At 40.8% G+C, this 27,131-nt stretch overlaps 1 protein-coding gene across 2 annotated transcripts in view; it reads left to right on the top strand.

The window, feature by feature from the left end:
• Positions 1-27,131, top strand: part of TLN2 (talin 2) — a 349,917-nt gene that overhangs the window by 261,991 nt on the left and 60,795 nt on the right. For both annotated transcript variants that reach the window (XM_084641187.1, XM_084641186.1), the window contains 5 exons: positions 2,278-2,379; positions 9,489-9,659; positions 17,985-18,131; positions 21,808-21,909; positions 24,083-24,202. In XM_084641187.1, the coding sequence (XP_084497313.1) occupies positions 2,278-2,379; positions 9,489-9,659; positions 17,985-18,131; positions 21,808-21,909; positions 24,083-24,202 (642 nt within the window). The remainder of the gene's footprint in view (positions 1-2,277; positions 2,380-9,488; positions 9,660-17,984; positions 18,132-21,807; positions 21,910-24,082; positions 24,203-27,131) is intronic.

The raw sequence follows: 27,131 nt of genomic DNA, 5'->3' as shown, positions 1-27,131 counted from the left end.
ATATCACATTGGTGGATGTGCAGGTGAACGAGCCTCTGATAGTGTGGCTGATGTTATTAGGCCCTGTGATGGTGTCTCCTGAATAGATATATTTGGGCACAGTTGGCAACGGGCTTTGTTGCAAGGATAGGTTCCTGGGTTAGTGGTTCTGTTGTGTGGTGTGTGGTTGCTGGTGAGTATTTGCTTCAGGTTGGGGGGCTGTCTGTAGGCAAGGACTGGCCTGTCTCCCAAGATTTGTGAGAGTGATGGGTCGTCCTTCAGGATAGGTTGTAGATCCTTAATAATGCATTGGAGGGGTTTTAGTTGGGGGCTGAAGGTGACGGCTAGTGGCGTTCTGTTATTTTCTTTGTTGGGCCTGTCCTCTAGTAGGTGACTTCTGGGAACTCTTCTGGCTCTATCAATCTGTTTCTTCACTTCAGCAGGTGGGTATTGTAGTTGTAAGAATGCTTGATAGAGACCTTGTAGGTGTTTGTCTCTGTCTGAGGGGTTGGAGCAAATGCGATTGTATCGCAGAGCTTGGCTGTAGACAATGGATCGTGTGGTGTGGTCAGGGTGAAAGCTGGAGGCATGTAGGTAGGAATAGCGGTCAGTAGATTTCCGGTATAGGGTGGTGTTTATGTGACCATCGTTTATTAGCACTGTAGTGTCCAGGAAGTGGATCTCTTGTGTGGACTGGACCAGGCTGAGGTTGATGGTGGGATGGAAACTGTTGAAATCATGGTGGAATTCCTCAAGGGCTTCTTTTCCACGGGTCCAGATGATGAAGATGTCATCAATATAGCGCAAGTAGAGTACGGGCGTTGGAACAACTCTTCCTCAGCTCTCGTCCCCTAAGTCAGCCATAAAAATGTTGGCATACTGTGGGGCCATGCGGGGAACCCATAGCAGTGCCGCTGATTTGAAGGTGTACATTGTCCCCAAATGTAAAATAGTTATGGGTAAGGACAAAGTCACAAAGTTCAACCACCAGGTTAGCCGTGACATTGTCATGGATAGTGTTCTTGATGGCTTGTAGTCCATCTTTGTGCGGAATGTTGGTGTAGAGGACTTCTACATCCATAGTGTCCAGGATGGTGTTATCAGGAAGATCACCGATGGATTGTAGTTTCCTCAGGAAGTCAGTGGTGTCTCGAAGGTAGCTGGGAGTGTTGGTAGCTGGAAGTGCTTGTTAAACCCTGGATTTGTGCTGGAAATGGCCCACCTTGATTATCATACACATTGTAAGGAGAGTGGTCACTTTAGATAAGCTATTACCAACAGGAGAGTGGGTTTGTGTATATGTGGGGGGCGGGGAGGGGAGAGGGAGAGAGAAAACCTGGATTTGTGCTGGAAATGGCCCAACTTGATTATCATACACATTGTAAGGAGAGTGATCACTTTAGATAAGCTATTACCAGCAGGAGAGTGGGGTGGGAGGAGGTATTTTTTCATGCTTTGCGTGTGTATAAAAAGATCTTCTACTCCATCGGATGCATACTGTGGAAGAAGTGAGCTGTAGCTCACGATAGCTTATGCTCAAATAAATTGGTTAGTCTCTAAGATGCCACAAGTACTCCTTTTCTTTTTGCGAATACAGACTAACACGGCTGTTACTCTGAAAGATGGTGTTTTATTTCTTGTTTTTTTGCAGGATGAGCTAAATCCTGGCTACAAAGGCATTAACTGCCTTTGAACTAGAGGGAAATAGTTCGAGTATTGGCATTTCTAATACCTGCCCTTCTTTATCCTTATGTCTCCACTACCGTATTTTGGAGATCAGTCCATATTTCCTACTTGGAGATTACTTATTTTTCCGTTCCCTTTCATATCAGTGTATATGGAGTCCACAATTAAAACTTTCCTCTTTGTGGTGCACTGTTGCCTTGAAAGTGCTGATTCATGTTTAGCTCAGCAGTCCTGGTGATTTTTCTGAGCAGTCTAATGTCATTAAATCAGAGGCAACAATAGCATCACTTGTCATGTTACCACTGGAGCTAGAAGCGAATGGAGGAACAGGCATTGCAAGCCAGAGCTGGAAGGAGCCTTTTTTCCGCCGTGCCTCATGTTTACGTGCAGCAAACAGCCTCTGTCAGGGCACCGTGCAAGAGGAGAAGATAAATGTGGAGAAATGGACAAGCATGTAAATAAAACTTACTAGTTTGCATCTGCTCTTTATACCGTTGAATGTGGTTTGACAGAGTTCTTTGCAGTTCAGCTGGCATGAGGGTATCTTGTGAGATGGTGTGGTTCAGTGAATGAATTGCTGTGGAAAGAACTGACAATGCCTCTTTTTGTTAGGCTTTACAGGAGCAGTTGACATCAGTTGTTCAGGAAATTGGGCACCTTATTGATCCCATAGCAACAGCAGCTCGGGGAGAGGCAGCTCAGCTGGGACACAAGGTACTTGGTCCTGTATTTATTATAATTTCTAAAGTCCTGATTCCTTAGAGTATATGGAATTGTCTGTGTGTCAGTAATGAGACAATGGTAGATGCTTCAGTGTGTGGCAATCTTATTCACGTTACACTAAAAATATACATGGAAATGTGGGGTGGGGAAAGATCTTGGATTCCTGAAGGCAGAATATTTAAATCAGAGGCAAAAATTGTTTGAACCTATTTGCCTAATTATTGCAAAGTACAGGACATGCAAGATTGCTCACTGTCCTCGGGCTACTTAGATACAGGACCATGATAGCTTCAATTTCTGGCCACATGAGGGTGAATTGAGGACTGATCTTTGGAGTTAATTCTGAATTTTTAGGGTTTTTATAAGTTTAAGTGCTTTTTTTTTTTTTAAGTAACTTTCATAAACAAATGTCCATTGCCACCTTTTCATCTTGGATTTTATTGATGCTTTTTAAAATGTCTGCTTCTTTATATCCCTAACACTGTGGGTATTGAGTGCTTTTCCTGTTTAGCATATAACTAGGTGTTTTAGGACTTATTATAAATGTCTAATTACATGTTGAAGACCTCAGTCTATTGCATTAATGCTTGCTTAATTGCAAAAATGTTTATTTTTAGATTAATGTATGAAATCTGCAGCTCCTTGGCAGGTACTTGGCTGGTGGAATCATTAAAAGGTGGTATGTCAATCCACAGTGAGGGGAGGAGGAGTTAAATGGGTCTAGTAAATAACTAGTAAAAGCTCAACAGTGCTAATCAGTGTTAAAATATCAGTACAGATGTACGTTAGAAAAAACCTAAGATGTAAAAAGAACATGTTGTGCAGCTGATTTTCAAGCTTCAGTAGTTTACCCCTTTTAAATTCCTGGTGGCCTGCCAAATTTTCCTTTAGAAGTCTAGTCATGGGTGAGTTACTGAAAGACCAATACAACTTGTATCAATTTAAAAATTGCCAAATGTATTTAACTGTAAAAGAAGCATGGCTCAGGCCTGCAATTCGCGTGAAGATTTGCTATTGAATGTTGTCTTCAGAACAGAAAGATTATGGAGAGGCTCGGACCAGGGATTTCCCTACACCCCTCCTGAATTTCCCCAACACCCCCCTCCCTGTTTTGTGAACTGGTTACATACAGTGTTGCTAATGTAGTGATTGTTTGGAAATTTGAATTGAAATTGAAACATTAATACACACTTTAAAAGCATATAAAGGGTATGATAAAATGCGCGTATCTGAAAAAGTATAATACATTTGAAAAGTATGAACATAGACTAGCTTTCTTATACAGCTGTTGTTTTTTATGACCATGTCAGTGCATTCATTTCGGTAATGTTGGCCAACCTAATAATTTCAAATTATGATTTGTAAGCAAAGTCTAAATGAGCTCTCCCTGACAGCTAGTGATGGGCTGGGGGAAAAGGCTTCAGGACCAGATGGTATTTACATTCATACCTAATCTACCTAGGTATCCAGCAAACAGAGCTGTGTTGCCCAAGTGATAGATTTTGGCTGGGGTTGAGTTACAAATCACTTGAATGCGGGGGTGGGGTGTGTGTGAAATGTTGTTGTTCTTATTGTATGAGTAAAGGGCAGTAGAACTGTACTTAGCCTGTGCTGACTGAGGGCATCGAGAGAGGGTGGGGACAGATGTTTTGCTTGTTGGTCTGCCTGAGTCACAAGTATTATTTGACCTGCCTCTCTCCGCTGTTTAAAGACAGAGCTGATTAGGCTCCATAGATAGTCTTTTGTTAAGTGACCACAACAGTTGAAATCACTGATAATCAGGTCTAAGTGCTTAGACCTGCTGTGGGACAGTGTTTCTGTGAAAGAGACGGCCCCGTCTGCACTAGCAGCGAGGTTCCTCCACTGAGAGCTCAGCTGAAATCACAGAGTTGGGTGGAACCTCAAGAGACCAACTTGCAGAGGTCACAGTGGCAGGTGACAGCAGAAGGTGATGGCTCAGGGCCATTGGCAACAGAGCGATGGAGTGAACAGTGGCACAACGAACAACAGTGGCTACAGCGAACAGTGAGCAGCTGGAGGAACAAGCAAGGTGCCTTCTTGTCCCCCACCTGGGAGGTGAACTCATGTGAAAGCACCTCTGAACTCTGAGTCTCCGCTGACCAAGGACAACACCGGTGAGTGTTAATGAGGCTGTTAAGAATGCTGGAGACACAACACAGTTCATGCGAACAAACATGGCCGTGGCATCGTACTTTCTATTTAAGCAAGAGATACCACACACTACAAACTGGAGGCCAATGTTAAGTGCATTGTCACTTGTTCATCCTGAAGTTGAACACTGGTTCCAAACTAGACCAGCAAATGCTCACTATCTTTCTGCAAGAAACTCAACTGACTGGCTAGACGCATGTAGTGCAACAGAGAAAGACTCAACAGTTGAAAAAGTGAAGAACTCTCTCACCCCATTCAAAACATTTGCATACATGGCTGATGAATGCACCGATGCAAATGGGCATCAAGTATTAAGTCACTGTGTATGTTATCTTGATGTCCGTGGTAGGCCAGTAGATGCATTTCTAGATGTTCAAGTTACAGAAGACACATCAGCTGCATCTATGACAACCCACATCTTAGAAGAGTTAAATGCTTGTCATTTGGACCCCAAACAGATGGCTGCTTGTGCATTTGATGGAGCTGCAGACTTCTCTGGAAGACATGGTGGAGTACAAATTTTGCTCAGAGAAAAGTGTAACCCCAATCTCTCCTATGCACACTACAGAGGCCATAGACTCCAACTAGCGCTAATACGAGCTGCAGACTCTCAAAAGACATTTAAAAAGCTACAAATTTAATGTCTTCATTATATTCTTTTTTCAGCAAGAGTCCAAAAAGACTGAATATCTTGGAAAATAGAGAAGATACACTGGGACTGAGGTTCAAATTAGTCCAACCTGGGAAAACCCTCTGGCTTTCTCTTGGCTGTTGTCTTAAAATTACTCCAGCCATTATTACTGGCTTTGGAAAGTATCTACCAAGATGGGATGGATCTAAATAATGAGGCTGGTGGATTACTTTTGCTACTACGTTCAGAGAAGACTATTGCCATTCTTTCTCTTGTAAGTCTACTGTTGAAACCACTTGGGTCATTAAACAATGCCATCCAGGCATCTGCTACAACAGTAGTAGATCTTTGTCCAGCAATAGAAATCCATTGAATCCATTGAAAAAGTACTGGAAGAAGCAAAGACTTCAATCCAGAAGTTGACTAATGAAGGCATTTATATTGAATCCTTAAGTGAAGAGGACAAGAAGTGTTTGTTAAGACAACTGAAAAAGTACACAGACTTGATTTTTAAAAATCTACAACAGTGACTTCTAGAATCTACTCAACCTCTACGGAGCTTTTATAGATCCCTGTTCTATAAACACCGACAGTTGAGTGGAGTGAGGCACTACCAGCAATAGGGCTGCCATGTGATCAGGACAGAGTAGAGAATTTGAACACAGAGTGGACTATCATATGACGAATGAATGAATTTGACTTCAACTTCTTTTTTATCATCACGAGTGGCTCGACCCAATCTTTGTGCTATCTTTCCTGGGATGAAAGAAGTAGCAATTCATCTCTTGCTACTCCCAGTCACAACAGCTACAGTTGAGTGTTCTTTTTCATCATTGAATAGAAATTTGTGTTTTGAAAGAAGTTGCCTTCTGCCTGATCATGTGAATGAACTAATGAGTGTATCAACTGAAGGAATGGAAGTACCGGGCACACGAGAAGCCACCAAAGATGAACGCATTGCATTCAAGAAGTTCATTAACAGAGTTGTGCAAAATTATAACAAGAAACCAAGAAGGCTGTAGATGTAGTGCTTCATAGAAGGCTTGAGCAGCCAACTTTAATTTGTGTGATGATTTTAAAACATAAGTCAAATATAATAAAATGGTAGTGAAACATTTTTCAGTTTTTACTATGGTGCCATACAGCCCACGTTCACCCTCACGGTCTCACCCCTCATCGGCCGTCACCCTCCCCCCCCCCCCCCCGTAAGTTCAAACACCCCCTCCCCCATTTAAATTCCTGGGGAAAACACTGGCTCGGACACAGTGCTATACCTACTACAATAGATGTGCGTTGTAGTGTACAAACATTTGTTCCTCTTGGGGCTTTAGTTTAGCATATTAAATATAAAAAACCCACCATTGCCACCTAATAAAGTTATATGTATTGGGTTTTAACAGTTTCTCAGAAATTATTTATTACCATATTCTGAAATACTTTTACTTTTGAGAACAATAAATGTGATCTTTCTATGTCAACACATTTAACATGTGAAAGACAGAAGCAAAGAATTATTTCTTCTATTTTTGTCTACACATGCTAGATTTTCTGAACACTTGATGTCTATTGGTGTCTATTTAGTTTTGGATAATCATCAAATAACTGAAGCATTTGATATTGCCTTGGTTTCTAGCAACTTTGTGTACTGTGCTTAGATCAGTGTTGTCTTTGGCTCATAGTATCTCAAACTCTAAATCAGTGATGCTCAGACCTAAGTGGTTCAGGAGCTAAAGGAGCAATCAGCATTATCCAAAAAAGCCGCAACAGAGTAAATTCATTGTTTCATTTACTACAGTACTATATATTCATATTTAAACAGTCTGACCAGGGAAATATTTAGGTTTTTAGAGATATATAAAGCAAAACGACTGACCAAGTATTATTATTTTATCAACTGCAGTTGGTTAATAAGATAGTAAAAGCATCCTGATTGGTTAATAACTTTGACTGGTTAATAATTAAATCACAGCATTTTGATATCATGTTCTCCAAAGAGTCTCGGGAGACACATTAGAGAGCCACAGTCTGAGCATCACTGCTCTAGATGGAAAAGATGTGTGATATTAAATAGTCATCTCCATCCTCTTGCCCATGCATGGTGGTTCTTTATATACCAAATAAACCTGCTATTCTCTTTATGGGAATGTCCACTGTTTTAAATGAATTAAGTGATATGGTTTCTGCTGTTTCCTTTGGAAGACTTTAATAGACCTTTAATAGACCACCATTTAATAGACCTCACATTTAGAAAGTCTCTCTTGATATTCGGCCTACCTTTCCTTAGTGTCATCCTGTTTCTTGTTTATGTTTTTGTAACCAAAATAAGGAAGAGGAATTACTTGGATGTTTCCAGGCTTCAAATATTAGTTGTCCATTATCCATTTAGTCAATGTTTTTCTGAATTAGACATAAACATCTTTTTAGCTACATTATATTTTTATGTACTACTGATTTTTCCTCCTAAGCCAGTCAGTGCAGAAAATTAAGCATTTTTATAGATTTTCAGAGAAGTTCTTTCACTTTTAATGTCTTTCCATTTCTGTGCTATGCAGAACTGTGCGCTATATTCTACATGCTATTTCATGCTATGCTACTCTGAAACCGGAATATTCTACATGCTGTTTCAGCAGTGCGCGATGGATTGCTATTTATCTGTTGTGATATCTTACCTTGAAGTAAGCAGGTCCAAAGTCGTACTGGCTTCCTTGCCAACAGCTGTGATAGATTCTCCATAAGAGGCAATTTTTAAATCAAGATAGGATATTTTTCTAAAAGATAGATTCTATCTCAATGGGATTTAATTTAGGGAAGTCCTATAACCTCTGTTACAGAGAAGGACAGTCTGGCCTCAGAATATTTTAATCTTTTAGGAGATTTAAAGCCTGCTCCTTCTTGGTTACTTCTAGAGTGGAACCAAGACCCTTCATGTTGTATTGGTTCTTAAACTTTTGCATTGGTGATCTCTTTCACACAGCAAGCCTCTGAGTGCGACCCCCTTATACATTTAAAACACTTTTTTAAAATATTTAACACTATTATAAATCCTGGAGGCAAAGCAGCATTTGGGGGTGGAGACTGACAATTTGTGACCCCCCACATAATAACCTCATGACCCCTTAAGGGTCATGACCCCCAGTTTAAGAACCCCTAGATGATCCACAAAATGAGAGGTGCACTGTCAAATTTTCATTTTATGTTGTAGATTTTACATAGTAAAATCTCATTTGCTTTGGTGAGTTGTGTCTCAGCCGGTAGTGGAAGGTCTTCAGCAACACAACAGTGAATTAGTTGAGTAATTTGGGGAAAGGATGAGACTACATGAGGTTTTGAAGAACCTCTCAGTACAGGAAAAAAGTCAAACCAGAATAAACTAGCTCAGTATAAATCACCAGTGGAATTGGTCTTGAAGTACTGCAGTGAAATATATACAATGTATTGATTCCATTTAACCCCTATTGGACAACTTCTGTCAAACTGTTTTTGATAGTCAATTGAGAAACTGTTTATTCTTCCATTTAAATGTTGTTTATAAGAACCAGTTCTGTTTCTATACTTATTATGTGCTTGAATCTATTGACGCTCACTTATCTTAAGAGTATAAGCGTGTGATATGGCCACTTCACTCCCTTACAGACCTGCTTATTCATGATAGAATAGCAGACTATATCCTGAAGCAATATTAGCCCTTCAGCAAAATATAGGATCTTAAAAAATGTTTCTGAATCATTCAGGTCTTTCTTTTCTGGGATAAGACTTAAATGAGGCTTTCAGAGAAATTTGTTTGTTCCTTCATAGAGCCAGTAACTGTCTGAAAGGTTCAAAAATACAGACTGTCTATCTGAGATCAAATAAATCTCTTCTGATATTCCAGGTGCAATACCATTCTACTCTGTTTTCTGTTGTCTGCAACCAAAGATGAGAGATTCCAGCGTTTAATTACAGATCCTTCCCCATGTGGTGGAGGAGACTGTCTTGGTTTATGCCCTTAAGTACTGTCTGACTTCCATGTCAGTTTTGAAAACAATTGGATCTGATGTCAGAGTCTCACACACAAAGTTGAGAACATCTGAGAGGGAAGCATTGCTATATTGCAGCGTTCACAGCTGAAGAAGAGATAGAATAGCTTAGGAGACATTGGAATGAACTATATTTCATGCAAATCTGAAGGATTATGAAGTTGTGCTATTCAGATTATGCTCAAAAAACAGCTAAAGATCTCCTTGATGTTAATTAGAGAGGGATGTTGTGTCCTCTCAGAAACTGGATTACAAGCTTTTCATCATCTCTGTTGTCTTAGGTTACGCAACTGGCGAGTTACTTTGAACCCCTGATTTTAGCTGCAGTTGGTGTGGCATCCAAGATGCTAGATCATCAGCAACAGATGACTGTCCTGGACCAGACAAAGACACTAGCAGAATCTGCCCTCCAGATGCTGTATGCAGCCAAAGAAGGAGGAGGAAATCCCAAGGTATAGTACATGTGTGCAATGAAATGGGAGCGGTCATTAGAAATAGTCATCTGAAATGAATCCTGCAGTGTTAGAGTGGAATCTGGAAAGTAACAGTGGACAATAGGATTGTATGTTAATTATCAGATATTTTATTTTCTCATAATGGTGACTCACAGATAAGCCCTTCTGCAAGTTTGTTGTTTTCCTAAGGATTTAAGTCTTTGTTGTTTTCCTTTCAATTGTGAAAAATAGCAGCAAGCTAAGATCACTCGGGGCAAACTATATTCTGACTGCTGTGTGAAGTATTATGAATAATATTCTAAGCATGCACACAGAGTTTTAGTTGCATATGATATAGAAAAATGCATGTATATACATTAAGCATTCATCTTTAGTGTATACTAGCCTGCTTTAACTTTTTCATTAATTTATTTAATTACCGCCATAATTGTCATGGTAAAGGACAGGAAAATAGAATTTTGTGCTTGGTTTCCAAGTATTTGACAGTTTTGCAAAGCTGTTGTAAGTTAACAGTATATTAAGACCTCCAGAAAAATGTATAGGAAATAAGTCTTTCACACATTAGATGTTAGGTGAACTGATGAATAACTTAAAGATTTTGCCTCATTTATGCTTTTGGTAGAAGAAAAGGAATAACTTGATTTATAAAATGGCTCCCCAAGTATCTGGAAAAAACCCTAAGTACTTTTTTAAGGATCAGGAAATAAAGAATACATAGTAACAGAGCCAAATATAATGTCCATTTTATTTAGAGGTGATTAGAATATAACAGTGCTTGCTCAATATATGAACTAAAAAATGCCTCCAGTTTTCCAGTGTTGGAGTTACTAATGGTACAGCATGTCACTACTGATTTACAGCAGATAACAAACAGGATGGACACAAATTATCACTGTGTACTCCCCCCACCCACCCCCAATATATATATTTGGTTGAAAATATAATTTTAAAAATCTTATTGCTTAACAAGATCCCTGAACAAAACAGTCCATGCATGCTGTGTGAAGGTGCTTCTGTGGTTAACAGGGCAGAGAGAAGGGATGGCTTGGAGATACAAGCATCAGGTTTGGAACACTTAATCAAATCTTCGAATCCTGACAGGGTCAATTCAGCCCATCCTTTTGAATAGTCAGTAAAATACTCTTTACTGTACAGGCAGTCCTCAGACTTACGACACAATTGGTTCCTGAAAATTACGTCGTAACTTGGAACTGCAGTCCACTCCATTGTGGGACCAATTGTTGTAAGTCAAATCAGGGTGTCAATTCAGAAGCGTCGTAAGTGCTGTTCGTCGTAAGTCGAACGTCGTAAAGTTGAGGACTGCCTGTAGTTTATGCTTGGGGATGTGTGAGGGCATGGGGCATTGGTATGCTCAAGACCTTAAAAGCCAGTCTGGTTAGTTTTGAAATTCCTGGGTACTAATTGCAAGAGCATGTCCTTGGCCAGAATAACTTGTATTTTTACCTTCTGCCTCTGCTGTTCTTTGGGTTGTGTCCTGCCTTCTTTGGCTAGCTGCTTCTTTCCAGCCTCATGAAGGGTTTGCATTTCCATGGTGTGTTCTGCATGTGGTTTAGGAAGAATCCCATGCCTAACTGGTGCATGTAAATTGTTTTTGAACTCCGAGGCTTTCAAATGGTGATAGGGCTGAGGGATTTAGAACAATGTATTATAAAATTGTATCTCATTTAGAAAGCAGTTGGGTAACTAAAACTACTTTACACATAGGCTAACACACTAATACCCATTTAGAGATGGTCAGGTGCAAAAAGGTTTCCTTTGTATCTGAGCCAAAGCTCATTGAAATCAACAGAAGGATTCTGTTTGATTTCAGTGAATTCTGGTTCAGGTTCCTTATCTGGAGTGATGACGGTCAATAAACACAACTGAAGTTGGTAGGATTTTTTGAGCTTTCCAAGTGCGAGAAACTTGTTTTGGAGTGTTTTTTTTCCACTGTCCATATTCTGGAGAGGAATTCGTACACCACAAGAGTTTTGTCCTTGCATGGGTTCCTCTACTGCCCATACTTACTCCTGGGGGAATTCTGCGCGAGTGCGCATGCATAGAAATGGTCTCCCGCAGGTTTCTTTGTTTCCCCGCAGAAAAAATGACTTTCTGATGGGGAAGCAAAGGGAACCCACGAGCAGTCATGTGACCCTCCCCAGCAGTAAGTTTCGGGTGCCCAGAGCAGCCAGCAGAGAGGTAAATCACTGTGTGGCAGGGAGCATGACTGGGGAAGATCCGGCTGGTGGCTCCTATCCTGCGCCGTTCTCAGCTGTTAGTCCCGGCTGGGCTGGGGAGGACGGAACTTTCTCTTCCCCTGCACGGCATCCAGGGCTGTGTCAGACCCACCCCCAGATTTCTCCCCCAGTTGTAGGAAGCTCTGCAAACTCCCTTCCTCCCTCCCCCCGAGCCCGCGCTTCCTGCATCCATTGCTTCTCAGCTGGAGGGGGAGGGATCACTGTACAGGGAGCTACTTCCCCATCTACACAATCCCCATGCATCCAGTCCCCTCATACCCAGACCCTCCCGGTGAGCCTCACTGCCCCGCACCCAGAACACCCCCCGCAACGAGCCCCACTCCCCCTGTACCTGGACCACCCCAACGAGCCACCTGGATCCCCACCCTAGTGAGTCCCAACCAGCTGCACTTGGATCTCCACCCCAATGACCCCCATTCCCCCAGCATCTGGAGCCCCTCCACTGAACCCCCCCACACCCAGACCTACTTGCTGAGTTCTACCCCTCCACACCCAGAACACCCCCCCTCCCAGCCCCAACCACCTTCACTTGGATGGACCCCCCTCGCAGAGTCACATTACCGGTGCACCCAGAACCCTCCAACAAGCCCCTATGCATCCAGATCCCCCCTGCACCTGGATCCCTCACTGAGCCTCCCAGACCCAGATTGCCCCACAAAGAACCCTCTCAACCCACACCTGGATCCCCCAGCACTTGGATCCTGGCTTACTGAGCCTGCCTACCCACACCTGGTGCACCTGTCATGGAGGGGCAGGGCCCTGGGATGTTTCTGGGGCAGGTCCGGTCCTTGCATTGTGTCATGGTTGAGTGAAGCCTCACCACTGAGTCCGTGTCCTGGAGGGGGAGCTCTGCACAGTGATCTCCTACCTCTGTGCAGCCAGTGGCCTGTGCTCCCAACGCCATGCTGGAGCCTCCACGTTTATTTGACAAACAAAATTTGCAGAATTTTTTATTTTTTGGCGCAGAATGCCCTCAGGAGTACCATACTTCAGGAAGAAGTCTCAGATGACATGGGACCAATGTTACTTCATGGTGGGCACTAGCCTCCAGAGATACTTGCCTTTTGGGCTGAGCAATAGTGTGGGGAGTTTTCCTCCAGTGTAGTGCAGAATAGGATGGGCCTTAGGTTTGCTAATACCCATTGTCTGTTGGAGGCAATGGCACCTACCCTTGTCTGTCAGGTGACCCTTTCTGGATGAATCCACAAAATGGGATTGCCACCTGCAGAATGATTTAATGGAGGCATCTAAATATCTCTTGAATGTTAACTTCTGGCCATTTCCAATCTGAGCTGGATTCTGAACAAAGGCATTGAGGTGAAAGCTGCTTATTGCGTTCCCATTCCATGGAGCCATTCTGTCCATATGTAAGTCGTCTTTCCTTGCACTGTTGAGCTGCCTGCTCTTGAGCACTCCCTTTAAGAATGTTTTCTCAGTGAGACTTCAGAAGTTGATTGAGTCCAGTTGGTGTCCTCAGGTTTGTCTGCTACCAGCTCTTCTTTCCGAGCAACTGCAGTTGCACAGTTTAATCCTAACACTTTTGTCCCATCTGTACTCACTCACACATTCATGCAGTCTGAATTGTTCATAGTACTTCAAAAAAAAAAAAAAAAGTGCAACACCGCTATGGTATTTAAATAAATCGGATAGTGATTGTATGTTTCAACTTATATTATCTAAATCCCACAGTGTGTTTTAAAAAGTGGTAGCGAGCATGTTTGGCTGTTGGCTTGTTTCTTCTTCAGGGTTTGCTCTGATTGCCTATTGCCTCATCTTGTTCAGTAAACACTGACTTCCTTCATTCCCCTCCTCCACTTCTTCTTGATTAATGAATTAGGCATTATGATTGACATAGAATAATGCAGTATCACAGACCTAGGATATAGGGCAGAGATGATAGGCAAATACAAACGCTGTATCCTCAATTGTTGGCAATATCAAAGAACATCAGGGCTGATATTTAATGACTCCTGCAAGAGTTAATTTAGAACTTAATGCTTAAAAAAATACTGCATTAGCTTGAGTATGTCCAATGGCAGTGCCACCAGGTGAGCCAATACTTGCATACATAAGCTTTTATACTTCACTTTGCCACATGCACGCAAGTCTATTGTGTAGCCTGGAAAAGACTTCTGATCAATGCAGCCATTGTTTACCTTTTCTGCTGCTTGCGCTTGGCTGCTCAGTTTACATTTGTATAGTAGAGTGAACAAAGATGGTTCCATCTGTTCTGAAGATGCCTGACAAGGAAACCTTTTCTGAAGCTTGTTGCGTCACTGAAATGAAATACAGAGGAGGAACAAATGTAATAAATAAAGAACTGCTGCTTGATAATTCATTCAAACCAAGCAGAGCTTTCAGCTTTAAATTTTATATATTTTTAATTGTTTTGTTTCCCTACAAGATACTTAATCTCTTCAGTGTGCACAATACCTAGATGTTGTATCTGTCACTGAAGGTTTGCCTAAAAATAACTGAAGCACAGGAAGGAAGATGATACCAGCAAAAATGCAAAGGGAAATGATGGAGGATGAAGGCTGAACTACATATGCATGAAGCTCCTCACTGGACTTAACTAAATCATCTGAGCTATGTTGCTTGTGTTCAGAAATCAAACTTTGTCACCTTATTCCCTTTATGTAAAAGAAATTTCTTCATTATCTTTGGGCTGTTTGGGGGAAAGGGGTGGGGGGGGGCTATATTTTCCCTTGAAACATTTTTACCAGTGCCATTAGCTTTCCCAGGAGTATGCATGCATGAAGAGGAGATGAGAGCACAATTCATTTATGCGTGCTTTGTAAGGAGGTATTGATATTTCTGCCAGCTTCAGCTCGTGTGTTTGGGCTGGGGTAATAGCCTATGGAGAGTTGAAAATTCAAGGTGTACAGGTCTCTCTGGAAAATATCTCAAACTGAAGAAAAAAATTAATGTGGATTCAGCTGAAAGAATTGCAGGGCCAAGAAAGACTAGCTCATTCCCTTTGGTCCCTGTGTTAGCAGTAGATCAACAGGCATATTGCTATGCCTCATCACAAGCATATACATTAAGCTGTTTATAATAGCAATGGGTTGTGTGAATTACTCATCTGATATACTATATTAAGTGGAGCTGGTCAAAGTAGGCGATCACGGAAATGTAGTCCCTTTTTTGTACTTCAAATTTTGAGTCTTTTTTAAGTTCTAACAATAATCTGGTCCAAAGCACATTCAACCCAGTTAATACTGTTTCTGAAACATGCCTAACTGTTATAACATACTCTTCTTAAACCTAATAGTAAATTGCTCTCATTTTCTTAATTTGTCAGTAAAATTTGTCAAAGCAGTTGATGATCCAACAGTGTTGAAGAATGAGGTTAGTAAGGAGTTTTTCTGAAATGTTTCTTTTGGACGAGAAAGCTGCCTGTCCTGCCCTGACTATTACCTATGGTGTTTTGAACCAAGATAATTTAAAGTGTATTGAGTCTTGTTCATCAACTCTACTTGACCTCAGTGTGGCCAATACTATAAACCTTGGGTACCTTGAGCAAGGAATCATTTTTGTCCCCTTCCCTCCCTCTCTTCGTTTGAAACCTCCCCTTTTAACTGCTCGTCTTTCACCTTTGGTTGAAGCTTTACAACTTCCACAGATTGTGGGGCGTGCTCCAGGCCTTATCCCCAGCTCTCTTCCATATTTCTTTTATCCCTCTAGGTCACCTTGTTGTTAGCTTAAAGGCTTAGCCTTATCTTGGCTGTCTTCACTCTATCAGCTCCTGGCTATAACTTAAACTCACACTGAACTTCTCCTTGGTAAAAAATTTTGTGTGTGTTGCGCTTGCTCTTTCTTTCTCTCTGACCCGGAGTCACTTCCGTTGTTTAAATCTTGCCTTAAAACTTCCTGTTCTCTTCAATTTATAAGTGACTGAAAAGCATGTTGTGACGGGTTGGATCACAGAAATCCCCTGGGGAGCTGCCACCTGATGTGCCAAGGCTATTTCTGCCCCTGCTTTCCTGCCCTGTCAGCTTAGGACTTCAGTGCTCTGCCTGGTTTGAGCCAGACCCGCTAGCCTGCTGCAAACCCAGACCCAGGTCTGAACCACGTCCCCTAACAGCTGTGGGCTTAACTGAAAGCAGCTTACAGAAGTGTTCCTGTCTTCAACACTCAGATGCCCAACTCCCAATGGGGTCCAAACCCTAAATAAATCTGTTTTACCCTGTATATTGTTCACCTTCTATAACACTGATAGAGAGAGATGCACAGCTGTTTTGCCCCCCCCCCAAGTATTAATACATACACTGGGTTAATTTATAAGTAAAAAGTGATTTTATTAAATACAGAAAGTAGGATTTAAGTGGTTCCAAGTAGTAACAGACAGAACAAAGTGAATTACCAAGCAAAATAGAATAGAACACGCAAGTCTATATCTAATCAAACTGAATACAGATAAAATCTCACCCTCAGATGTTTCAATAATTTTCTTTCACAGACTAGTCACCTTCCTAGTCGGGGCACAATCCTTTCCCTGGTACAGCCCTTATTCCAGCTCAGGTGGTAGCTAGGGGATTTCTCATGATGGCTCCTCCTTTGTTCTGTTCCACCCCCTTATCTGGCTTTGGCACAAGGTGGGAATCCTTTGTCTCTCTGGGTCGGTCCCCCCCCCCCCACTCCCTCCCTGCCCCCGGCTGTCCCTGTCCCCAGTGGAAAAGCACCAGGTTTAAGATGGATTTCAGTACCAGGTGACATGGTCACATTTCCTGTGAGACTCCAAGCCTTCATTCCTCCCAGCCTGACTCACAGGAGGGCCTGCCTGAAAACAGCCATCCACAGTCAATTGTCCTGGCTGATGGGAGCCATCAAGATTCCCAACCACCATTAATGGCCCACGCTTTGCATAATTACAGTAGGCCCTCAGAGTTATATTTCATATTTCTAGTTTCAGATACAAGAGTGATATATTTATACAAATAGGATGACCACACTCAGTATATTATAAGCTTTGTAATGATACCATACAAAAGACCTTTTGCATGAAGCATATTCCAGTTATATTATATTCACACTCATTAGCATATTTTTATAAAATCATATAGAGTGCGTCACACATGTAATCCTGTTCTGGGCAGGAGATGCTATAGAAAAATGAAATTTAGAAATGCCCACATTAAAGGAAAGCGTGTTCTCCTCTCCATATTTTCTCTTGTTTTCTTAAGTTCTTTGTGTAAAAACAAAAGTGTGGTTTCTACCTGGATTTTCAGTTTTCTCTGATTATATGGTTCAATTGAATAGCAAACAAGCTTGTTGATGTAGACCCTAATCATATGAGATGAGGGTTTTTGATTATAGAACTCTGGATTAATTACCTGTGTCAAGAAAGATGGCTATGGAAGAATCTCTCAAGAGTCTTAATTCCTACCTAGTGCTTTGTTAATTGCACATGTGTGGGATGCGTTCCAAACCCAGTATGTGCAAAATGTTCTTCCTTTCTGCTTATGCTTTAATCTAATTTTCAGGTCATGTGGCATAAACAGACTATATTGAAAGACTAGGTGCCCTACTGCCTTTCTGGCAGGGACCTTAGCAATGCAGTTTTCAATGTCCTAAATGTTGTTTAAAATTATCCCTGCTAAGTGGCTTCCATTGCTTTCGTCAGGTATATAATCGGTAAAGATTAAGCACATTTGACCCATACAGCTACCATTTATGACAAGGCCTTTTCTGAACCAGTTTAAAACTGGAATGATCTGTTGCCTTTCTTTAGCTTCATTTCCACTGCATTTACATGGTGATCATTTTCCTTAATCTGTTGTCAGGGAAAAGGGCTTGCTCTGTTTTAAACTACTCTGAATTTAGGGTATATTGAGTGAGTGAGGCATGGTCTTGTTTAAAGAGGCATTCTCATTCATATGAGATTGATATGTATCATGAATCAGTCTCTTTCCTGTTTAGCTTGAAATGAGATTTTCAAAGAGATGTGGTTAAAATCGCCACGAGGTGTTGCCATAATAAGCATTGCTTGCAGAACAAATGACTACTCCTGCAGAGATGAGTCCTTAATATTATCTCTCTTCTCTTACTGTCCCCTGTACAGGCATCTCACACTCATGATGCAATCACAGAGGCTGCTCAGCTGATGAAGGAGGCAGTGGATGATATAATGGTTACATTGAATGAAGCTGCCAGTGAAGTGGGCATGGTTGGAGGTATGGTAGACTCAATAGCTGAGGCCATGAGCAAGGTGAGTACTGGGTACGTAGCAACCCCAGATTACATGGAAGGAAAGTAATGGTTATTCTAGATGATACTGGCAACAATTGCTTCACATTTAATATACGTTCCATTGTACCACTGAAGTAGTTCAGAGAGCTGAATGCTAAATGTTCCTTAAATGGCCAGTGCTAAGTCAGTTCAGCTTTCTGTGCTGATGGAACCTGTTGTGTTGATATTGATCATAAAGGCCTGAAGAGTTTCTAAACTCTTTCACTATCCTGCATTAAAGTAAGAGGTGGGTTGGGCATGGTTTTTAAACAAAGTCCTTGCTTTTACTCAGTTACTTGGCAAACACTCAAAAAGCATTCATTCAAATTGAAAGTTTATTGATTAAACACCAGAAAGAACAAGAAATGAAAACAAGCATTTGTATTGAAACTGTGTTTGAGTGATTATGGAAACAAACTTAATCAGACCTTATCAAAGCCTCTCTCTCCTTTTGCAGTCAAAATATCAGTGTCTCTTATTTTCCGAGATGAAAAGGAAAAGATTCTTTGATGAAAAGGAAAAGGTTAATTTTATCCTCAGTCCTGATCTGAAGAGCAATCACTTGTCCTGTTCTTAACAAACAGACAGACACAAGGTGAAGGAGTGACAGGATAAAAAAGATGGGTGAAATAGGCTTTGGCTGATGTTTCTGGAACACTGTTTAGTTATGAGTGGATGCTTTTGCCGGCAAGTGAACCATGACACCTACGGCTTGGACACTGGTTAGTTACAGTCTGGTCAGGGCCATCATTTGGTTGCAGCCTTTCTCTTTAGACAAGACAGGTTTGTTTGAATGTAATAAGATTGACTTCAGGATTTGATGCAAAGCCAGGAGAATGAGATAGGATAGGAGGAACAAAATAGTGGGACAGAAGATAACACAACAAGGGAATGCAATACAGGATCCTACGTGGCTTTGCAGTGCTGGTAAATAGATATTCCCCCCAGGTGGGCTGAGGACGGGATGTCCTGGTAATATGATGACTTTCAGCACTCACAGGTGAAAACAAAGTTACTTAAACAAGAGCAAGGCCAGCTGGCTTTCCTTGTGGAAGAAAGTCTGTCAGTCTGGTTTGTTCCTTCTGTCTGGGAAACAGGGAAGATGTGATGAGACAAGATGAGCTGAGATGCGGATGAGAGAGAAGGTGTTTTTTTGTTTTGTTTTTTTTTCAGTCTCTTTTTAATAACCCAAAAAGGGGAAAAGTGGGCAGCATAGTTCATTCACCTCATTATTTTGTCCACCAATTAGGCCTAATGTCTGTCTCACTCGTTTTGTTACATTAACTTCCAGCTCCACATCATCTGTTTTTAACAGGTATAATTTCAGCAGTCGTTGGATTATAGCGACATGGCCTTTTTTGTTTAGACTGACCCAGTTTCTCTGTTTCATTCTCTTGCACCTGTTTAAAACATTCAGTATTGTAAACAACATGATCAGTTTTTCATGGTTGTTGTAACACATTACAGACTTTCAAATGCTTTTTACAGTTGAGGTTAGGGTGACTTTGTAGGTCCAGCAATCACAACAAACCCTACTGTATGAAACCATAAAACTAGGAGATTATTAGCATTAATTGCAAAATAGCACCGATGCACATGATGGAACTTGCACTTTCAGTAGACACAAAATCATTCCCTTTTGATCGCACTGGTTGGGTAGGGTTATTTTGGAGACCTATTCCATTGAGTGGTGTGCCAGTATTTAAGAAAACAGTCAAAAATTAGACCTTTCAATTTTTTGGTCTTGCAAATGGTTTAAACTGCCTTGAAAATGAACACTGGAGTAATATTGGGTTAGCATTACAACATAGGTTTTTTTCCTCATGAAGTGACTCTCCCTTCTTAGACTTAGACTGGGTCTTGTTTTCTCTTATTTGATAAAGATAACAATATACATAACAAGTTTCTGAAATGACAGGTGATAGAAACATTTCTGAGATTCAAATTAAAAAGAAAGCGTGCTCTAAAGAGGAAATAACTGTTTTCAGATATCTCTGCGTACTGGTTGATGGCATGGTATCCCAGTGCTTCAGTTGGCTGGAGACATAGTGCTGGGCTGCTTGATTTAATCGCATACAGAAGAGTCATTTTAGATGGCATCTGCTTTAAATGACGTTTGCAGCCTGTAATTTTCAGTTTTTGCTTTGACCATTTTTATCTCTATGTGCTAAGAATTTCCTTTCTATCTGCCAGGGTTTGTAGCAAGTCTTCTCTCATGAACATTGTCCCTTACCCCCCACCCATCCCAAACTTAATATGTTTTTCTCCTATTGGAAGACTCTTCACAATTAGGATTCAGTTCTGAGGTCAGGTTGAATGTGGTAAACATTGTTGGTACAAAACTCTGCCATTTCAGAATTTTGAGATTAGGAGTAATTTCCCTCGGAACTTTATCAATGATTAACGCTTCGTTCAGATTCCTCATTCGCTTCTTCATTTTGAACCAACCTCAAAGAATTGAAGCTTACCCTTGAATGAAATACATGAAGGTCAAAGAGAAAACAAAACTTAACTAATATATCAGTGGTCATTCGCTATGGGGAAAAATGGACAGTTATTTTCCTTCCCCTCTGCCAGGCTTTTCATCAGTCTGTGTCCTCCATTATGTTTTTCACTTCTTGCATGCTCACTCACACACATTCAACTTTTCAGGATATAACATCCCATATAATGTTCTTTATGCTAAAACATCTCCCTCTCCCTGCCCCCAGGTTTTCTTAAATGACACTCTGGTTGCATATCCATATGTAGAGGAGTTTGCCAATTTTAACACAAAATAACAAGTTGAAAGCTGTTGCATAGCAACCAAGTATGTGGGTCTTTCTAGGAAGAGAAATCAGAAGGATGGGTTAGCAATTATCTTCCCTTGAAGGGGAGTGTCTCAAAACTGTAATCTTTATTTTCTTGTCTGGGGAAGTACCTTTTGTGGCAGAAATGCATATAGTAGTCCTATAAATTCTGGATGCTATTTTCTGTCATGTTGTCTTCTAAAACGAGTTAGTCTGGTTTTACTTCATGGCGGGGAAAATGAGATGAACTTGAGGAACACAGTGGAGGAAGCCACGTCTGAAGAGTCTTTACCTAAGATAATTAGCAAGTCTTTATGAGAAAAACATAACTAGTAAGTTGGGAGTATGCTAGTCTCAAAAGGAAGGTATGGAGAAGTTTAATCTATTAAGCAAGTATGTTTTCCATCATCTCTTGCTAACAAAAAAAAATTTAAACAATTTATTTATGCAGGGTTTCTTGTTTAATTTTACTCAGTCTCTGGCATTTTGGTAGCTGAGTGATATGCGGAATGGAAAGTTTCATGGCATGGCCTAAAGGAATGTTATAGAGACTATTCAGGTGAAAGATCTGTCTTGTGATCATTGTACAATCATTTTTAGATCTAATGGGCTGCGGGTTAGGGAAACTAAAAGAAAAAGTGAACTTGGGAAGAAAGTCAGGACTTGTTGACTATGTGGGCACTATACTGCATATTCTATACAAATGACTTGAAATTAGTGATATAAGCTACGAAGCTTTACTGTACATCTGAACTCATTTTGTATTTAACTCTGTGTTGTACAATTGCAGTACTAGACTGAAAAGTTTAGTAATATGCATGTCCTGCATGCCTGTCATTGCTTTCATGTTTTCCCCTCTCTCCACAGCTGGATGAGGGCACACCTTCAGATCCAAAGGGAACATTTGTTGATTATCAAACTACTGTAGTGAAATATTCTAAAGCCATTGCTGTAACAGCACAGGAAATGGTAAGAGAAACTAGCAAGAGTTCTATAAAATAGCTGGGTAACAACTGCTGAGTATGTGTAAGAAATTCAAACTGCTGTAGGGTTAATCTGAACCAATTCCAACTGGAGCCGCTTCTTTGTGACATTGACTTCCAGTTGATCTGTTTTGTGGGTCGGCAAAATAGGGGTATTGACACCATTTCCTGGACTTCTTCATTGGAACCTGATTGCATGATGGACAGGAGTGTACTACCAGCAGAGTCATTCTGTTGGATCTCTCTCTAGTTAACTCAAAGTATGGGGCTTTAAAGAGTATATGCTATTCTCTGTACCTTGCTGCCCAAAAAAACAAGCTATGAAAACAGGAGAGAACACCTTAGGAGGCCTGTGCTAGAACTTGACAGTAACCAAAAGAAATGCCTCCATGATGAAGAGGGTGGAGGGAATGGGGTAGAAATATAGCATTCAGGAACAAATGAAGTGAAGCAAAAAGAAAGTTATGCTGATTACTGGGGAGAGAATAAAGTTAGGAATAGCAGTAATGCAAAACTCTGTCCACCGTGTCATTATTGATCTGTTTTGGGCCTAACTGATTTAGACTGTTGTAGATGTTGATATGATTTATACCCCCATCAAGAGAATAATACTTGAGCTGGTCTGTTACTTGAGCCTGTCTTGAAACAATGGTTTGACTGTGCCAGAACATTTTACAGCTGAGGATTTCTTTCCACTAAAGACTGAACTAAGACCAACCAATTCATTTAGTTAATTTGCTCGTGAAGCAGTCTGTTAACACTCCCCAGCTGGTTTTAAATAGACCTTTTCTAGCCAGTTTTACAATTTAAAAGAGGCTATATTCCTCCTCCTGTAATGAGAAAAGCCATCGAATTTGGAAGTCTGTGTTAACAGTGGTTCTTTGGCATGAGATGTATATATTAGTGGAATGTGATTTCAAGTACTTCTCATGAGGCTTACTTTATATGAGAAACAAATGAAGGTACGTGTTGAAAGAGCTTTAATCAACCCTTCAAATCATTGGAATCTTGTCCTATCATAAGTTTCTTGGTGACCTACATTAGCCCTTTGGGGTGTGATGCTTAATTATGCTTTAACTTTATCCCTTAATTAAAATCAAACCTTGTAAGACAATTGTTAAATTCATGAAATGAGCAATGGTCAAATTCTTGTTTTCTCTCACAGAATTCTTGATGCTGTGATTCAGTTGGACATAAAATGAAGTGGGGAGGGACCTTTGGCTGAGTAGGTCCTTCCTTGATTCTGAAGAGTCGTAGTAATGGTTAATATAATAAACAGTGTTCATCCATTAGTAAATAATACGCTACCTTTTTTAAATATAAGGATAATATTATTGCACACTACCCTACCTTGCTGTGCAAAAAAAAAAATTGGTTTTGCCAAAAAAAAAAAGAGAGAGAGAATCTTTGCAGGTACTGTAGTAAGTTGTCGTTTCAACAGAAAGCAGTTAGCTCTTCTCTGTGCACATTAGGAATTTGTCTAAGGCCAGTTTGTGGTTTTATCCCAAGGCTGGAATATCACTCCTTTCACCTGTTTTCACTATCAGAAATGGAACAATGTCACCTTCACAGAGTTGGCAGATATTCCAGGGATAGTTTCACTTTTTGTGCTCCCAAATCAGAAACTCTTCATTTTGTACATTTCCAGCCATTTCCATCTTGCCCCAGAGGTCTTTCACGTTCTGTGAGTCTTAGGATCCACTTAAGATCCTTCCACTCCACATCATGGTGACCATCAGTGGGCTGAGGAGGGTCTAGAAGAGAGTGGGTTACTTAGCCCATCAGCCAAATGGAGAGGCTGCTGTTATGCAGTGTGAAGCACTCTTCGCCCCTGTCTACCCCTCCCCAAATTCACCTACTAAGCTGAGAGTAGAGTACTTCTGCAGTCATTTACTGTACTGAGGAGTATATTTCCATTTCTAACTGCTCCTCAGTTACTTTGTGTTCTGTGGGTGTCTAGTTACTGTGGTTCTAATAAAGCATGTTTGCTTGTCTTTTCCGCTCGTAGAATTCTAGCTGGAAACTGAATTGCTAAAACAGCAGGAGGTACCCTATCACTGGTGCTGCAAAAACATACTTGTGTGCTTCTAGGCAGTGTGGAGTATTAACAAGCTGGTTTTATGCCTGTCATTGTTTTATTGCTTGTTTTCTTTTTTCAGATGACTAAGTCGGTTACTAACCCGGAGGAGTTGGGAGGACTTGCATCACAAATGACCAATGACTATGGGCATTTGGCTCTCCAGGGCCGAATGGCAGCAGCCACAGCTGAACCAGAGGAGGTCTGCAGTTTTTAGACCTCTAAACTCTGAATGCACAGTGGTGTCAACATTAAGTATTCTCTTGCACTTTAATATGGGGGGGAGGGGGAGGTACGGTAACCAAAGACAGTAGTCCACCCAGTTGCTATAATGCAGCTGCAGTTATCCCCAAGTCTGAGTCTTCTCTTGTGCAGTCAAATAGAAAATAGGGCTACAACCTTCTGGTAGTAGGGGTGTTTTCTCTGAAACATTTCTGAGATCATTTAAAAGAAATACAGTAAATATTTTCCCAGACAGGAAAATTCTGTTTACTGTACTTCAGTCTTGTCAACCATCTGTTTGTCCAGCATGTAGGAAGATACAGTCTCTGTCCCATTGACACTGGAAATATTGGGTAGTAAGACACATGGGATTTTCAGAAGGATTCCACATGGGCCTAACATTGCATTATAGGCCCCGTTCTGTGGTTTGGATCAGAACCAAAGGTGCAGTTTCAGATCTGGAGATTTGTACTCAAACCTCTCTCTTCCATCAGATTTCAGGTTTGGGCCTATCTGTTTTAGCACTCTATCAGTACCTTTTAAAAAGAGTCAATTCAAGCATACAGCACACACAACCAGATAAAATCTTTAATGCTATTATTTTCTCTGAAGGGAAGGGGAACTAGTAGAAAATGTTTACATTCCATCGTGTTGGCATAAAGTCCAAAATATTGTCATCTTCGTTTTCATCACAGTTGAATCATAAGTCAGCTACTGTTTGCCATTACCCATTTTGCACCACTTTCACGACTGTGGCATATGGCCACCTGTGGAAAACATCTGTAGTTAGATATTTATTTACAATACAGACACATCCTGGAACAATACAGTATACATATATATACATGTAGGCTCTAACGTGCATTCTGTTGCAACATTGCTTATCCAAAGTGTATGTGAATAAGAGCTGCGGAATACAGCAAAACATTTTCTACTAATATTTAAGTTTTTAAACGAGTTCGTTTCTACTGTTCTTATCCCTTTTTATCTCACTTTTTGTGAAATATCTTGGGCACTAGTTTTCTCTTAGGAATGTTACAAATTAGCAAATGTTAGAGGCCAAAGAAAGTAAGCTTTTAATTTCTAAAAGTGTGTGTGTTCACACCACAAGCCAAATTATAGGAGTTACTCACCAGGTCAGAGGACAGAAACATCCAATCAAGCATGAACAGCAACTCAACGTCGATCATCAAGTATTTGAAACAAATTGCTTGCAACACTCCACAGACAAGAACTGTTCTCCAGAATAACTGGAAAGTTTCCAACTGCTTGCAGGCAACCTGGAACAGAAAATTGGAGACATTTCTCTAGTTATTCACTACAGATCATTTCCCCCAGTCTCATGATTTGATGAATCACATAAACATACTTTTTTCTCCTCTCCTCAAACCGTTTCACATATACCAGGGGTTCTCAAACTTCATTGCACTGCGACCCATTTTCTGACAACAAAAGTTACTACAGGACCCCAGGAGGGAGGACCGAAGCCTGAGCCCACCTGAGCCCCACCACCCTTGGTGGGGAGGCCAAAGCCCGAGTCCCATCGTCCCAAGCGGGGGGACCAAAGCGCAAGGGCTTCAGCTGCAGGCAGGGGGCTGTAACCTGAACCCTTCCACCCAGAGCTGAAGCTCTCTGACTTTGTCTTTGGGTCCCAACCCACCATTTGAGAACTGCTGACATATACCATACTGCACTGAGAGGGAGATTCAGAGAGATAATAGAAGGAAGGGAATGGTCGTTGTCCTCTTTCTCCATCATGTGTATGGTACTCAGGGCATGATTAAAAATCTTTGAATCATAGAATCATAGAATCATAGAATATCAGGGTTGGAAGGGACCCCAGAAGGTCATCTAGTCCAACCCCCTGCTCAAAGCAGGACCAATTCCCAGTTAAATCATCCCAGCCAAGGCTTTGTCAAGCCTGACCTTAAAAACCTCTAAGGAAGGAGATTCTACCACCTCCCTAGGTAACGCATTCCAGTGTTTCACCACCCTCTTAGTGAAAAAGTTTTTCCTAATATCCAATCTAAACCTCCCCCACTGCAACTTGAAGATCAGTGAAGATGACTGCTTTTTCCCTATTGATTCTTAGGCTGTTGGTGTTTAGCTCCATTGACCAGTAACAGTATCAGATTATCGAGACGAAATACCTTCAAACAGCTTTTGACTTATTTTATTACACTTCTCCACCGACAGTTCACTTGAGTTTTTTTAAATATTCTTGGTGCTGAATATCAAAATCAATGGCTTATATTCATCAAGCGTATTAGACATAATGAACATTTGTTTATTAAAAGTGTACATTAACTTCAGCTTTAAGTAGAAATAATTCCATTATTGAAACTAATAGCTGCAATTCCTACTTACGTATTAACCAGAATACACACACAATTATATGTAAACATGTGTAGCAGTACTAAAACTAGCATTGGTTCATGTTTCTCAGACCACACTGCTATACTCCATTTCAAGATTAATAGTAAATCTGAAATCGTGATGCATTTAGAGGTAAGTATAGGTTTGGCTATTTTATAGGGTTGTGCTAAGTATTGGAGAATAAATGAATAGCCAAGAACTTGTGCTAGATTCATCTGTGACTGAAACTGAGATACTCAGAAGTAAACTTACATACTCCTCAACCTAGTTTGATCAGAGTTGAGGAGGAGCCTGTATGCCTTGAGGTCAGCTCACACTGAGAACAAGCAGTTCATTTTTGCTTTATATCTTGGGCAAAGAAATATTGCAACACAGAGGCGTACACATTTTTGTGATGTTTCTACTATCTTTTAGAAATGGCTACATTAGATCTGGGTAAATTCCCTATGCTAATTGCATAAGACATGGCCAGATTTTGATCCCCTAGCTCAGATCAAATAGTATTCCTCCTCCATGAGTAGTCCCATTGAAGT

Source organism: Lepidochelys olivacea (assembly GCF_965140295.1).
Source record: "Lepidochelys olivacea isolate rLepOli2 genome assembly, chromosome: 10".
Classification (NCBI taxonomy): Eukaryota; Metazoa; Chordata; order Testudines; family Cheloniidae; genus Lepidochelys; species Lepidochelys olivacea.
The sequence above is the reverse complement of the archived record's forward strand: the minus strand, read 5'-3'. Positions and strand labels throughout refer to the sequence as shown.